The sequence below is a fragment of the Grampus griseus genome (assembly GCF_964374135.1).
Source record: "Grampus griseus genome assembly, chromosome: 9".
Classification (NCBI taxonomy): domain Eukaryota; kingdom Metazoa; phylum Chordata; class Mammalia; order Artiodactyla; family Delphinidae; genus Grampus; species Grampus griseus.
Genome location: NC_139003.1, coordinates 91,700,109 through 91,712,585, shown reverse-complemented (window position 1 = coordinate 91,712,585; position 12,477 = coordinate 91,700,109). Strand labels below are relative to the sequence as shown.

Here is a 12,477-nt window from a genome sequence, read left to right as displayed (position 1 = left end):
CTGTTCTGAAAACCTAATGTCACTCTATCCCATAAAGTGCCTTCCCAGCAGAGACATCTATCACCATCCATCACTCAGTCACGCGCCTCAACACAGCCTGCTCCCCTTTCTGATTAGAGATCACAGTTGCTTGAGTTGGCTTACAGAGTGTCATCTGTTTGAATGACAGATGTCTTTGCTGGAGTGGCACTCTGTTTGTTCTTGTTTACGAAACGAAGATTTCTAAAAAGGTTCTGGGCTGCCTCTACATTAGGATGAGGCTATAAACCTCTGTTAAAGGAGAGCGGCCGAGGCGAGGGATGCCAAGGACCTATTTTCTTCCCTCATCACCTTTTTAAAAGAAGAGATGTTCATTCTAATTGTGATCACAAAATGTTATGTCTTTGTGCCCTTCCCGTAGCCACCTTTGTTTACCTGGCAGAGAATGACCGGTATTGATATTTTTCAGTTCCCCTCTCTGGTCTTTTGACTACAGATAATAACTCTTTACTCTCCTTCCTCTTAACAAAAGGCTGCGAAGCAACCCGAAACCGAGTCGATATTTATTCAATAAACGTTAACCAATTCTCACAATGGAACTGATTTCCTGAGGATGATTCTCCTCTTCTTTTTTTCCCCATGATCTCTAGCCCGGGGACGCTAGCAATATCTGACCAGTGCAAAGGGGCAGGAGGAAGTTCCTGGTTGGGAAAAGTTTGGAGGACACCCTCCCAGCCAGCTGGCTTCATCAGCTGGGGTGGTTCAGCCCCTCCAAGATGCCAAGGTCCTCTTTGGTACTTAGAAGAAAATTGAATGAACAACAGGAAAAAAAAAAAAAAAAAGAGGAGGGGGTGAGGGCGTGGATGGCTCTTCCGGACATCATGGTAGGAGTGAAATGAAAGACCTAGACAGACTTACCGAAGAGCTTGCTGGGAGTGTCCTCGCTGTCATTTGATCCCACGGGCGCAAGCAGGGGCTCATTCAGCTCGCTGTCTGAAGTAGCAGCCTTGTCCTCACCTCCCAACTCCGCATTCATCTCACTCCGCACTGACAGCAAGGGCTTACTGACTTGTCCAGCTATCATTGGATCCTAGGATGGGGGAAAAGAGTGAAGGAGAGGAAAAAAAAAAGTGGCTGCTTGAGTGTGTGCGTGTCCTCTGTCTCCCTCTCCTCTTCTCTCTCTCTTCCACACACAGACTCTCCCTCTCTCCCCTCTCTCTTATCTCTGACTGCTCCCGCTGTTATTGCTGGCTGCAGTCAAGTGAAGAGCTATTACAGATCCGAGTTCTCCATTCCTCCCCACCCTATTAAAGCTCAACTAGCATGAGAAAGATGCAGGAGGCTTCTGAGGAAAAAAAGAGAGAGAGAGAGAGAGAGAGAAAAGAAAAAACTTCTTTGAAAGCAACCTAACCAACACAGCTTTAATTGTGGGATGTGCTTTTGTGCAAATGTTTTTACACCTTGTGCTGTCTTGAATGCAAGAAGAGAGAAAAAAAAAAAGAAAGTGCGGGGTTTGTACTTCGGCAACAGACTCAAAAGGAAGGAGCATCCTAGGGAGGACCCAAGGGCTATTTTAGGAAGCCCTCTCCCTGGGGGAGAAGCAATTAAACCCTATCCCGAGAGCAGAAAAAAGAGACAGGGAGAAAAGAGTCGTCCAAAGGCTTTCAATGGAATGAAAGAGATTTCTTATGTAAATTCTAGCAGCACCCTTAGAAGTTGACTTCGCTGGTCCCAGATTTGGGACTGCAGCTGACCCCAAATCAAATGAACATTTGAAAGCAAACAATAAAAGAGATGAAAATTGGTTTACAGTTTTTGAAAGGAATTGGAAAAATACTTACAAACTCTGTTCAATAATTCGGATACCTAGAGCATCCTATGCCCAGAGCATTAAAGAAAAAGAAGTCAAAGATCACCTCCGAAAAGGCAAACTTTACCCCCCAATAATTTAAATCTGCTTTATCTTCAGCTCGTTAGGAGGGCATTTTAGGATCAGCAATATTTTTCCAAGGGCAGCTTTCTATTCCATTTGCAAACTAAGACGCATGCTATTGCGGTGGCACAGGTATCAGAGGCAGAAGGGAGAGAAAAGCCGGAAGTGCCCCTTTTGCGTGTTCTGGGAGCTATTTATTGCCAAGTTCATGCTTAAATGGCTCCTGAGCAGGAGACAGGTGACCAGCGCAGGGGCAGGTAGGGCCGCATGCTGTCTTGTCCCATCATTACATTGGTTGTGGTAAGCCTGGGGTTATTTTTTTTTTAATGTATTCATGCTTGAAAAGTGAATTTGATATGACACATGATAATCTATGAAAATGTTAATCAATACAAATAGTTTAAGCTGTCATCAAATTCACTTCTTTAGTCAATACTCATACCACGGAAAACAATGTCACTGTCACCAGGGCTTAATTTGCACAGCACTTAAATATTGGACTCTGTGCATCAATGCACTTCTTCTTCAAATACTGTAGGTAAACACATTTTCTCCCTATTTAAGTCTGAAGCACTCAGCACGCATTTAGCTGAGCCAAATCCTCCCTTTTGAATACCTTGATAGGTCCACTGGAGGGCAAAATTAATACTTAATTGAATCTCACAGTCATCAAAATAATCAATACTTTTTTATTATTTATTCTTTACAGTCTGTTGACTGTTTCAAACCTCTGAGGGAATGGTGGAAAGGATTCATGGCTTTGAAACACTGTCATTTAACAAGGTAATTTTCAGTGGGGCATTAGGGGTTGTGAAACATATAATAAAACAAAAATGGTGGCTTATAATAGGAAGAAAGAAAAGAATTATATTTCTGCCATCTAACAAAACAGGATAAATAAAAAGCAAGTGCAGAGAGAGAGAGCAAGAAAGGAGGGGGACGAGGGATGGAGGAAGACTGGCTTTTGAAGGGTTTTATCATATCAAGAGCAGAGCCGAGCTTTCATAATGCTGACATTTCTCATCCTGACAATCCTAAACAAGTAGAAAGGATGAGATCGCAGATATCATCTTTCATCACATTCTCCAGCTTAAGAACCAACATGACAGCTTCTCTCCCCTTTACACTGTTAATTACTAAATAAAATACTACTCTCTGTCAGCATCAGATTATTGCAGATAGCAACCACAAACATTTCTCCATTGTCTCCCCCACTCGGAAACGGTTGAGCCCTACCTTGAACTCTTTAGAGAATAAATTAGGCTTGTCTCACTGTAGTGTAAATATTTGAAATGTAATCAATGTCATCAATACGGTCGATTCACAGTATTGTCAGCCTAAATTTGCTGGTGATAGATTAGCATTTCATTTACTGTGTTTGGAGGTGGAGGTTTGGAGCGCTTGAAAATGGGGGGTTGGGGGGAGGAGAATGGGGCAGGCAGAGGGGAAAGGAGACACAAAAGTCTCCAAATTTCCCCCAATTTCTTTCCTATGTATCTAAGAAAGACCACGTGTTTGGAGTCTTCTGATTCGGTAAGCAGAGCAGAGTGAGGTAGAAAAGGAAACATTGCCTTACCTCATAGCTTCACATGAAGGAAAGGGACCAGGTTTAAATTCTAGTGCATTTATTTTACTTTATAAAAGGTTGAGTCCGCAATCTCTCTGATCTAAAGGAGCGGGTGTGACTCATGCCTTTAAGACACCCAGTCTCTGTGGCCACACTGCTCATTGGAGCATTTTTGAAGATGGTGTTAATGCTAGACTTGTGTTTACAATGACATTCACTACCCTCGTGATAAGCCAAACACGGTTATGCATGTATCAGTGAGTACCTGGGCAGACTTAAGAAAAGGATATTCTATTCCTGCTTTATTTGTGAATGGTCAAACTGAATCCCGAATCCCACAGAGGAGCTGAAATGCAGCTGCTAAGTTCAAGTGCACTTAAATCTTTTAAGATGTTCAGTCTGGCTGATGTGTGCAAAGCATGTACTGGCAGATGGCGTATACTCACTGACCATTAGCTCTTCTTCTTTAAATTACTTTTAGGTACCCTCATCCACAGCTAGGTTCCCAACTAGTGCCTCTCAGTGACCTGAGCTTTGAAAATTCAGGAGTTTGTCATCCAAGTACTCATCTGATTTTCATCCTACAAAATGCTCTACATTTTCCCATGATGCAGCTGTAGGCCACATATATATGTGCATGACATGGTTAAAGAGCAAAGCCCCAGAGAGGCAGAGAGCAGACAGCTTTTAAGCACAGCTATAGCCACTGGGGGGGTCCATTTGAAACTGCGTCACAAGGAGTAACCCCTGAACACAGTCTTATAAGCGACTGAGGTGGGCGTACCTCTTTCAAGCAGCACTTGGCTTGGAAGTTGTTTTCTCCCTGCCAAACGTGATGTCAGTCTGTGAAATCCTTTCTCCCAGAGTAAGGAAAGGATTTCCAACGTGCACCGATGTGGGTGCTTGCAGGAATGTCAGAGAGCTACAACTTTCACATGTACAAGGATTGCTGCAGCAGCAGATAGGAACAGAAAGAGCTAGTGCAGGCAAAAAAATAGTGGGTGAAGACTTCTTACTTGGAAATCTGAAATTGTCACAACTAGAGTGGTAGAAGTTGGGACTTCTCTGCAGTTTGTTCATTGGCCCTGACTGAAGAAAGGGACTTGTCCAAGATGGAACAGTGTCAAGTATAAGCAATAGGAGATGCATGTGCCAATACAGGAATTCACAAGGGTCATAAGAGACCCAAGAAGCCAGACAGTAAAAAAAGAAGAAATAAGAGATGTAGATTCCATTAGCAAAATCTCAAAAATTTTCACCATGTCCTACAATGAAAGGACTGCAGTCAGCATCAGACCACACAGCAATTATTTAAACCTCCTTTGTGCATTGTTAAAAAATAAAAATAGATTGCATGTATTGAATGCCTTTACCAAATAGGCACCTCAGATATACTTAATGTCACTCAAAGTATGCAAGGTATTAACCCCATTTTAGGGAAAAAGGACTGAGACTCAGAGAGCTTAGGTGACTTACCCCACAGCTAATAAGTGGTGAGGCTGTATTTTGAACCCCAGTAGATTTCATTTCCAAGGATCAGCAGCTTTTTATACAGCACCCTCTACTGCGTGAAAATAACCGAGGCTCATGGACTAGGTAACCCATGGGGTTTCCCAGAACTTGAATTATGGACTGGGAAGGGTGTTAAACCCTGGATAACCAATTCCCACAGTATGCTGTGTATACTATCTTCTTCTCTTCAGACTCTAGAAAAAAAACACCTCTCTGTCTGACGCTGCTTAGGTAAAATCCATGGGGTGACAGGGAATGGTAGAGAGGACATCAGACAGTGTCACGCTCTACATAATCTTAGCAATCACTTAACCACTCTCACCCACGGTTTTCTCATCTGGAAAATGAAAGGGTCAAAATAAAACAGTATTTTCCAAAGTGCATTCCACAGAACACTTGTCCTAAAAGAGATTCTACAATAAAGGATTTTTGTAATCATACCCACGTGGAAAACACAGCAGAAAAGTCTACCAGGAAAGAAATCAATTCAACTCTGCCTAAGGTAGCACTTCCCACAATTATCTGACCATGGAAGACCTTTTCCTTAGTCTTCAGTATATTATCTAACGGATCTCGTGCTTCTTGAAACATTTTAGACTGTGCCTGCTTAGATTACAGCTAACGTAAATTACAGTTCTAATTTTTAACTATTCTATAATAATAGGCTAGACGCCTTCAACAAGTACGTATCTGTCTAGTGCTTCTTACATTCTTTTACCTAATTAATATTCCTTACCATTTATTCATATACAGTTATACACAGCTTAGTACATACTAACTGTAAATACTCTTTGTGTGCTAATTTCTGATACTCTTTAATTCTTAAATAAGGATGTCCCCATGTATTTCTGTTGTAAAACCTTTACTTGAAGAGCAGATATAGGGCACTGTGCAAAGGAAAGAATTTGACTTGGGCTTTTACCAGGCTGTTAAAAATAATACCAGATAAACAAAGATATAATTCAGCTAAAGGCCTTCAATAATTTAACCAACAGAGTTTTTGTAAGCATAATCATTCTCATTTTATAGTAAGGGAAACTAAAGATAGGGAGATTATTATTAACTCAGCAAAACATCCGTGTCCAGTGGCAGCCACACGATGGAAATACCCTCGCCCCTCTAAACTGAGCTTGAACTCAGTCCAGCATATTTTTATGTACATACAAACCAACTATGAAGCAGGCAATCAGAACAGCTTTGAGGAAAATATTTATAAGATAGGCAGGCAGGCAGGCTTCAAAAATCCAAGGGAACAATTCATTTGGTCACAAAGCGCCAGAGTAGGGCAAAGTTGCACTCAACAGATCTATTTCTAGAACTCGATAGAAAAATTATATCCATTATAAAGAAAAAAAAGTATATTGGGTTTCCCTCCCCCCACCCTTAAAACGCTACATTTCAATTTAGGAATCAGCAGAACAAATTACCTACAGACAATTTAAGGTGCAAAGACGGCATCACATTTTGTATTTAATTTCTCCCACTGAGAAGTAAAAATCAAAATCATAAATGAATGAAGAGGAAGAAAGTTGACCTTAGCGGGTTTGGGAAAAAGGAAACTTCAAGTGTGGATTCTGTTACCTTAGCCATGGAAAGAAAAAACAATTTTTCTCTTTCTTTAACCAGTTGCCAAATATTATTAAGGTTAATGAAGTTAGTTCTCAATATGAAATTTAATGTACCAAAGAATGTTTTCCTCCAAAAGTTACAAAGAATTTCTAATTTTTCTAAGTATTATGCAATACTTCCTCCTTCTATTAATAAGTTTTAAAAAGATATTCTATTTGACTTTTGGAAATAAGCCCATAGTTTATTTTTATGTTTTTCTTTATATGTGTACATATTTTTCTTTATATGTATATGTATGATATAGTTGAAAATTCTGAAAATTAATGATCACAAGACATTAAAAACACCATAAATTTACCCACCACTGATAATTTTATTTTAAATGTCACTTCCTAGACTGCAAACAAAAACTGTTCTGAGAAAAGCTGGAAATCCCACATTTTTAGCAAATACTCAACAGACAAAAAATTGCATTACAATAAATTTAATTACAAAACTCAAACGTATACCCTTGATAATCCCACAATAGATTTTCACAGCAACATGCTGATCCCAACCTACGTTGCCTACTTCAACCCAGTACTCACAACTGTTTTTTCTTTCTCGTCTCTCCACTTTTAGTTAGTGTGGCCAACATTTTATTTAACCCATCCCAAAATAAAGAAGATGAATATTTGTGAAAATCAAGCAGGGCATTCAAAACTCAAAATAAATGCTGGGTTTCAAGAGTGAAGTAGTGAAGTACTGAGGAGACTTCATGGATACCCCCTGATTTAGCATCTGCATGACTGGCGGTGAATCACCATCTCTTTCTTCTTGGATTCTGTACCAACATGGCTTTACGTATCTCAAGGGAAAAATATGAGACCTGAGTGAGGTCATGTACAGATACTGCATGTGAATATGTTTTGAAAGGTAGAAAGTGTTACACAGAGAGACCATTTTCACCACACCTCTTCCCTCATTAAGGCCTCCAATGGACTGTGAGTTGTTTTTCTTTCCACGCCTTCAGATTGGACCAGAAGTGTACACTACAGTGGATGCTGCAATGTGCTACCTAGATCCCTGCTTTAGGACCAAGGCACTCATTTCCCAGCTGCCCAGAATGCTGGCTAAGGATGGCTCACCCCTGAGTCCTTCCCAGGAGCTGCCTTTTCCAAGGTCATGTCCCTTCCTTAAGGACAGCCTAGATTCTGTCTTATGGCCTTCAAAGACCAAAATACTTAACTCTCTGCCCCTTTACAGAAAAGGTTTTCAGACCCCTGAGGTCTACCCTGGGCTCGGTCAGCTGCCTTAAACAGTATTCATGCTCCAGGGCTGGTGTTTAATCAGAAAGTCCCTACTCCAGGCTTGGCCACCACAAATTCCACAGCTACCTCTGTTCACTGTCCCCACTCCCTCACTCTACATTTTGCTAATTAGTACAGTTTATATTAATTTTGAGTGAAATTGTTGATCAGCATTAATGGAGGTTAGAAATGAGTTCTCACTTGGTTAAATTAGTCATATTCAAGATATATGTATTGGCTAAAATATTTTGGAGACGTTCTCCACCCTTGAGTGGAACCAGAGAATATTAAAAATCCAGAAAGTCCTGTTGCTTATGCTCTTGGGGCTAGTGGCCTAAGGTTTGACCCCCAAACTGTCCCATGTCCAATCTTTGGGTCAGAGAGTTCTAGTTGCCTAATGCTGACCGTGAAGGAAACTCATCTTGCTTCTAGAATCTTGCCACACCTACTTTAATGAACCTTCCATACCAGATGTGCTCTGTTCACCCAAAACGACAAACAGCTATGACTTTATCAAGTATACATACAGGTTGAACAAACTATTTGGGGATGATTAATAATTTGGGGGATAATAATATTTGGGGATATTTAATAACTATGTTATGTATGGCAACTTTTGGTCTCAGAGCTTGATTTCATTATAAGCAGGTAGGAAGGCTTTGGGGATGTAGCAAGGTCTCCCCCATCTCAAATCATTACTGACTGCCATCAACCACTAAAGAACCCAGTAACTGTGCAAATAAAATCTGGCTTAGGCCACTGCAACATAACCCACTACACTGGGTGATGACCCACGGTGTCTTAGAGAGCAGGCATGGTCATTTACAGAGTGAAATAGAGTCCAGAACCCCTGTTCAGAAGATGCCTTGGGCAACTTACACTATTGCCTTCATCAATCCCCAACATTTTATCTAGGGGATAGTTAGTTAAGATGAATGCCCAGAACCATCTTGGAAGGATAAAATAAGATTGCAGGGCTTCCCTGGTGGCGCAGTGGTTGAGAGTCCGTCTGCGGATGCGGGGGACACGGGTTCGTGCCCCAGTCTGGGAGGATCCCACGTGCCGCGGAGCGGCTGGGCCTGTGAGCCATGGCCGCTGAGCCTGCGCGTCCGGAGCCTGTGCTCCGCAACGGGAGAGGCCACGACAGTGAGAGGCCCGCGTACCGAAAAAAAAAAAAAAAAGATTGCAAAATATCTGGCCTTCCCTGGTGGCGCAGGGGTTAAGGGTCCCCCTGCCGATGCAGGGGACATGGGTTCGAGCCCGGGTCCGGGAAGATCCCACATGCCGCAGAGCACCTAAGCCCGTGCGCCGTAACTACTGAGCCTGCGTTCTAGAGCCCACAAGCCACAACTGCTAAAGCCTGCATGCCTGGAGCCCCTGCTTTGCAACAAGGGAGGCCACCGCAATGAGAAGTCCGTGCACCACAATGAGGAGTGGCCCCCACTCACTGCAACTAGAGAAGGCCCATGCGCAGCAGCAAAGACCCAACACAGCCAAAAGTAAATAAATTAATTTAATTAATTAAGAAAAAGATTGCAAAATATCTGATTTGCTTTGGTGTCAGAGGATGGTATTTCATTTTGTACACATGGGCACAGTTTAAGAGCCTCTTGTCTTTTTGTTGAGGTTTGTTGAACTTCAGTTAAGCATACAATCTCCTTCTCCCGTCACTTGCTATAGAAAGAGTTTCTATCTTTCTCCAAGTCCCACCATGAGTGCCACATCCTCTTAACTCTGCTAATGGTCTACAGACAACTCCAGTTAAAGATTAGAGCATCAGACACAGCTGTATTTAAACGCAAACAAGCAAATAAATAAGCAAAACATAAGATGAAATAACAACATAATCAATCAAACAGTAGTCAGCGAGTTCTGGACTTCTACAAAGAATCTAGTGTACAGATAGACACACATCATCTAGCTCATCACCTTGTACCTCTATAGCTCCTTTGCCCCCAAGAGGTTAAAATGACTGTATGCGTGATGCTTCACATATACTTATCTGGGAAGATAGGGAGACACTGATATTGACAACCTAATAGCACCATCAATTCAATTTCCTGCTGCCTTTGTGAAAAAGCATCAATAAGAGTTCAATCCAGGCTCATCTAGATCTGGTCTTTTGGTAATGGGGTTATACAGCAGTATCGACATTGCATACATATACCCTATATTCATACATTCTTTATAATCTGACGGCTTCAAATAGGTATCAGAATTTAATCAGAAAACAACACAGATTGAAATGGACTTGTATTTAGAGATTTGAATGTACAGTTACTAAGGAGTTACAAAGAAAAAACAACCTACATTATCCTAAAAAACGTACTTTCTAGCATCTTAAAAATTCTAAGAGGTACTTGAGAGAGAGAGAGAGAGAGAGAGAGGTACATATATAGACATTAAATAGATAGATAGATAGATAATTCTGTATGGAGACTTCAGTGTACTTAAAGAAAGGGTTTCACAGGTCCGCCCATGTTACATATTTGCCATGCATCACAGATGCAGTAAAATCAGGACAGTTTTTTGGTTGGTTAATCACTTACTTTTCCAAAAGACTTAAGCAGTAGACTCTACAGCTGAGATGTTTGAGCCCTTTGCAGACAGACATGTCTCAGAATCCCCAATACTGGGCGCCAATATTGTGTGTGATACAAAAAAAGGCTCTCAAGAAATGTGTTTTGATTGATTGTGAAGAAGGAGGAAGGAAGGAAGGAAGGTTGGTTAAGGCAAGGATTGTCCTTGGTTGGCATTTTTAATATTTTAATCATACGTTTAATCACGTCTGAAACTATACAATATGAAACTAAGGCCTCACTTGGCTATCTTACCTGTCTGGCATCGCACACACATACACACCGACCCATATTCTGCTTCCAGAAATGTGAGTTTGGTTTTGCATGATTGTGTTACTTTGTTTTACCAAAAGACAAAATGGAAGGATTTAATAGCAACACTGAAGGGGAAAAGGAAAGTCCTTTTTCTCTGCTTAGGATGGAGGTTGAATGAGAGCAAAGCTATGTCTGGTCCAGGGGATAAGCTCAACCAAGCAAAGGCATCAGTGCTGGACTCAGGTGGCTGCAGATGAGGCCATGGCCGGCCCACCATGGGCCTCAGCCTCAGCTCTGTCCATGCCTCCTGTTCAACCAAGAAGATTCTCCCTCTGACGCTGCTCCTACACAATTCACTCTCGTTCCCAGGCACCCCATGGTCATTCAGGAGCAGTATCATCAAACACACACAGCATATTAGAAATATTTTATTACAAATGTTCTAATTCTATCATTTTTCTCGGAAGCAAATATTCCGAGAAATGAATTAAATGAATAATCCATTAAATATGTGGACACATCTAATTCAATTCTTCCACTCTGAATAGCAAAAGACAGACAGTTGAGGAGAAAAACCTTTTATTCAGAAACGATCCTTGTAGTTCCTTATAGTTTCAAAGTTCCATAAATAAATAGAAAAATCCATTCTGCCCCCTGCTGACAGACTAACATTCCTAAACATCCAGTTTGAAACCTGAAGGTTTAGCAGTACCTTCTAGGTTGGGTCCACATCTCACTGAGCATGCCACAACCTCCATACTCGGCAGGTCCAGCTTTTCTCCGGCTGAGTATGACTAGGCAACGCACAGCCAGAGAAAGCGCCGTTCACGTTTTTATAATGACTGTACTAAGACATTTTCCGGCAGGTAGCAGTAAAGTGTCGGGGACTGTCTGGTCTAATTTGCAGAGAGATGCCCTCCCTTTGGTCCACAGTGGGCCAACTGGGGCCAGCCTCACCAGTGGTGTCACTTTCTACTCAGTGAAGGGCCTGCGGCAAGGGCCTTACTGTGGCCTGAGTCTCAATTTCTCTGAGAGGAAATGGGAGTAATAATGGTATATGCCTCGTGGCATAGCTTTGCAGATTAAATAGTTGACAAAGAATGGTTAGAACAGGCCAAGTGCCTAGCAGTAATAAGCGCTGTATATACTGCTCTAGGTCTGCCACCCGCCTAACAGAGTGTGAACATTGTGCGCATTTTGCCATCTGATTTTCAAAGGGATTCCTGATCCACCTCTTCATCTCCCCCGCCTCCCCAGTAACCATTGCTGAGGAGTAAGGGCCTGTCACTGCATCCGCCTACTCCAAATATTAAGATGGTGTTTGGCACATCATAAGCCCTCCCTAAATATTCACTGATTTTATTTGAAAAACCAAAACAAGACTTGACATCTATAAATGATGGAAGACCAAAAATTCGTTAGATTTTTAAAAACTAAGTTACTCTGATGTCTTTTGAGAAGGAATTTGCTTTATAAATCCTACGGTCTTATTATTTTAAGAATGGTCAGGGGGCTATAAGTTCTGTAGAGTTGTATCCCTGAATTATAACAGTATCTGGCTTTTAATCTTCCAAGCACGTAGCCACGTTCTCTAAAAAAGCCATTCTATCCCTGCTCAAAAGGCCATTGTCTAATTGATTTCACTAATAGGTGTTTTCCTTTCCTCTCCTCTCAAAACACAGTAACATGGGCTGGACTAATAATACGGGTTGCTACCTTGCTATTTCTTGTCCTTCCTAGCAATCTGGGCAGGTTTCTCTCGGCCAACACCAGCTCCTGCGGAGTTTTCCTCTC

At 41.6% G+C, this 12,477-nt stretch overlaps 1 protein-coding gene across 1 annotated transcript in view; it reads right to left on the bottom strand.

Moving 5' to 3' along the window:
- POU6F2 (POU class 6 homeobox 2) overlaps positions 1-12,477 on the bottom strand; it is a gene marked incomplete at both ends in the record, with an annotated part of 451,154 nt that overhangs the window by 361,011 nt on the left and 77,666 nt on the right. Inside the window, one exon of the mRNA XM_082662333.1 lies at positions 898-1,069. Coding sequence (XP_082518459.1) covers positions 898-1,069 — 172 coding nt within the window. The remainder of the gene's footprint in view (positions 1-897; positions 1,070-12,477) is intronic.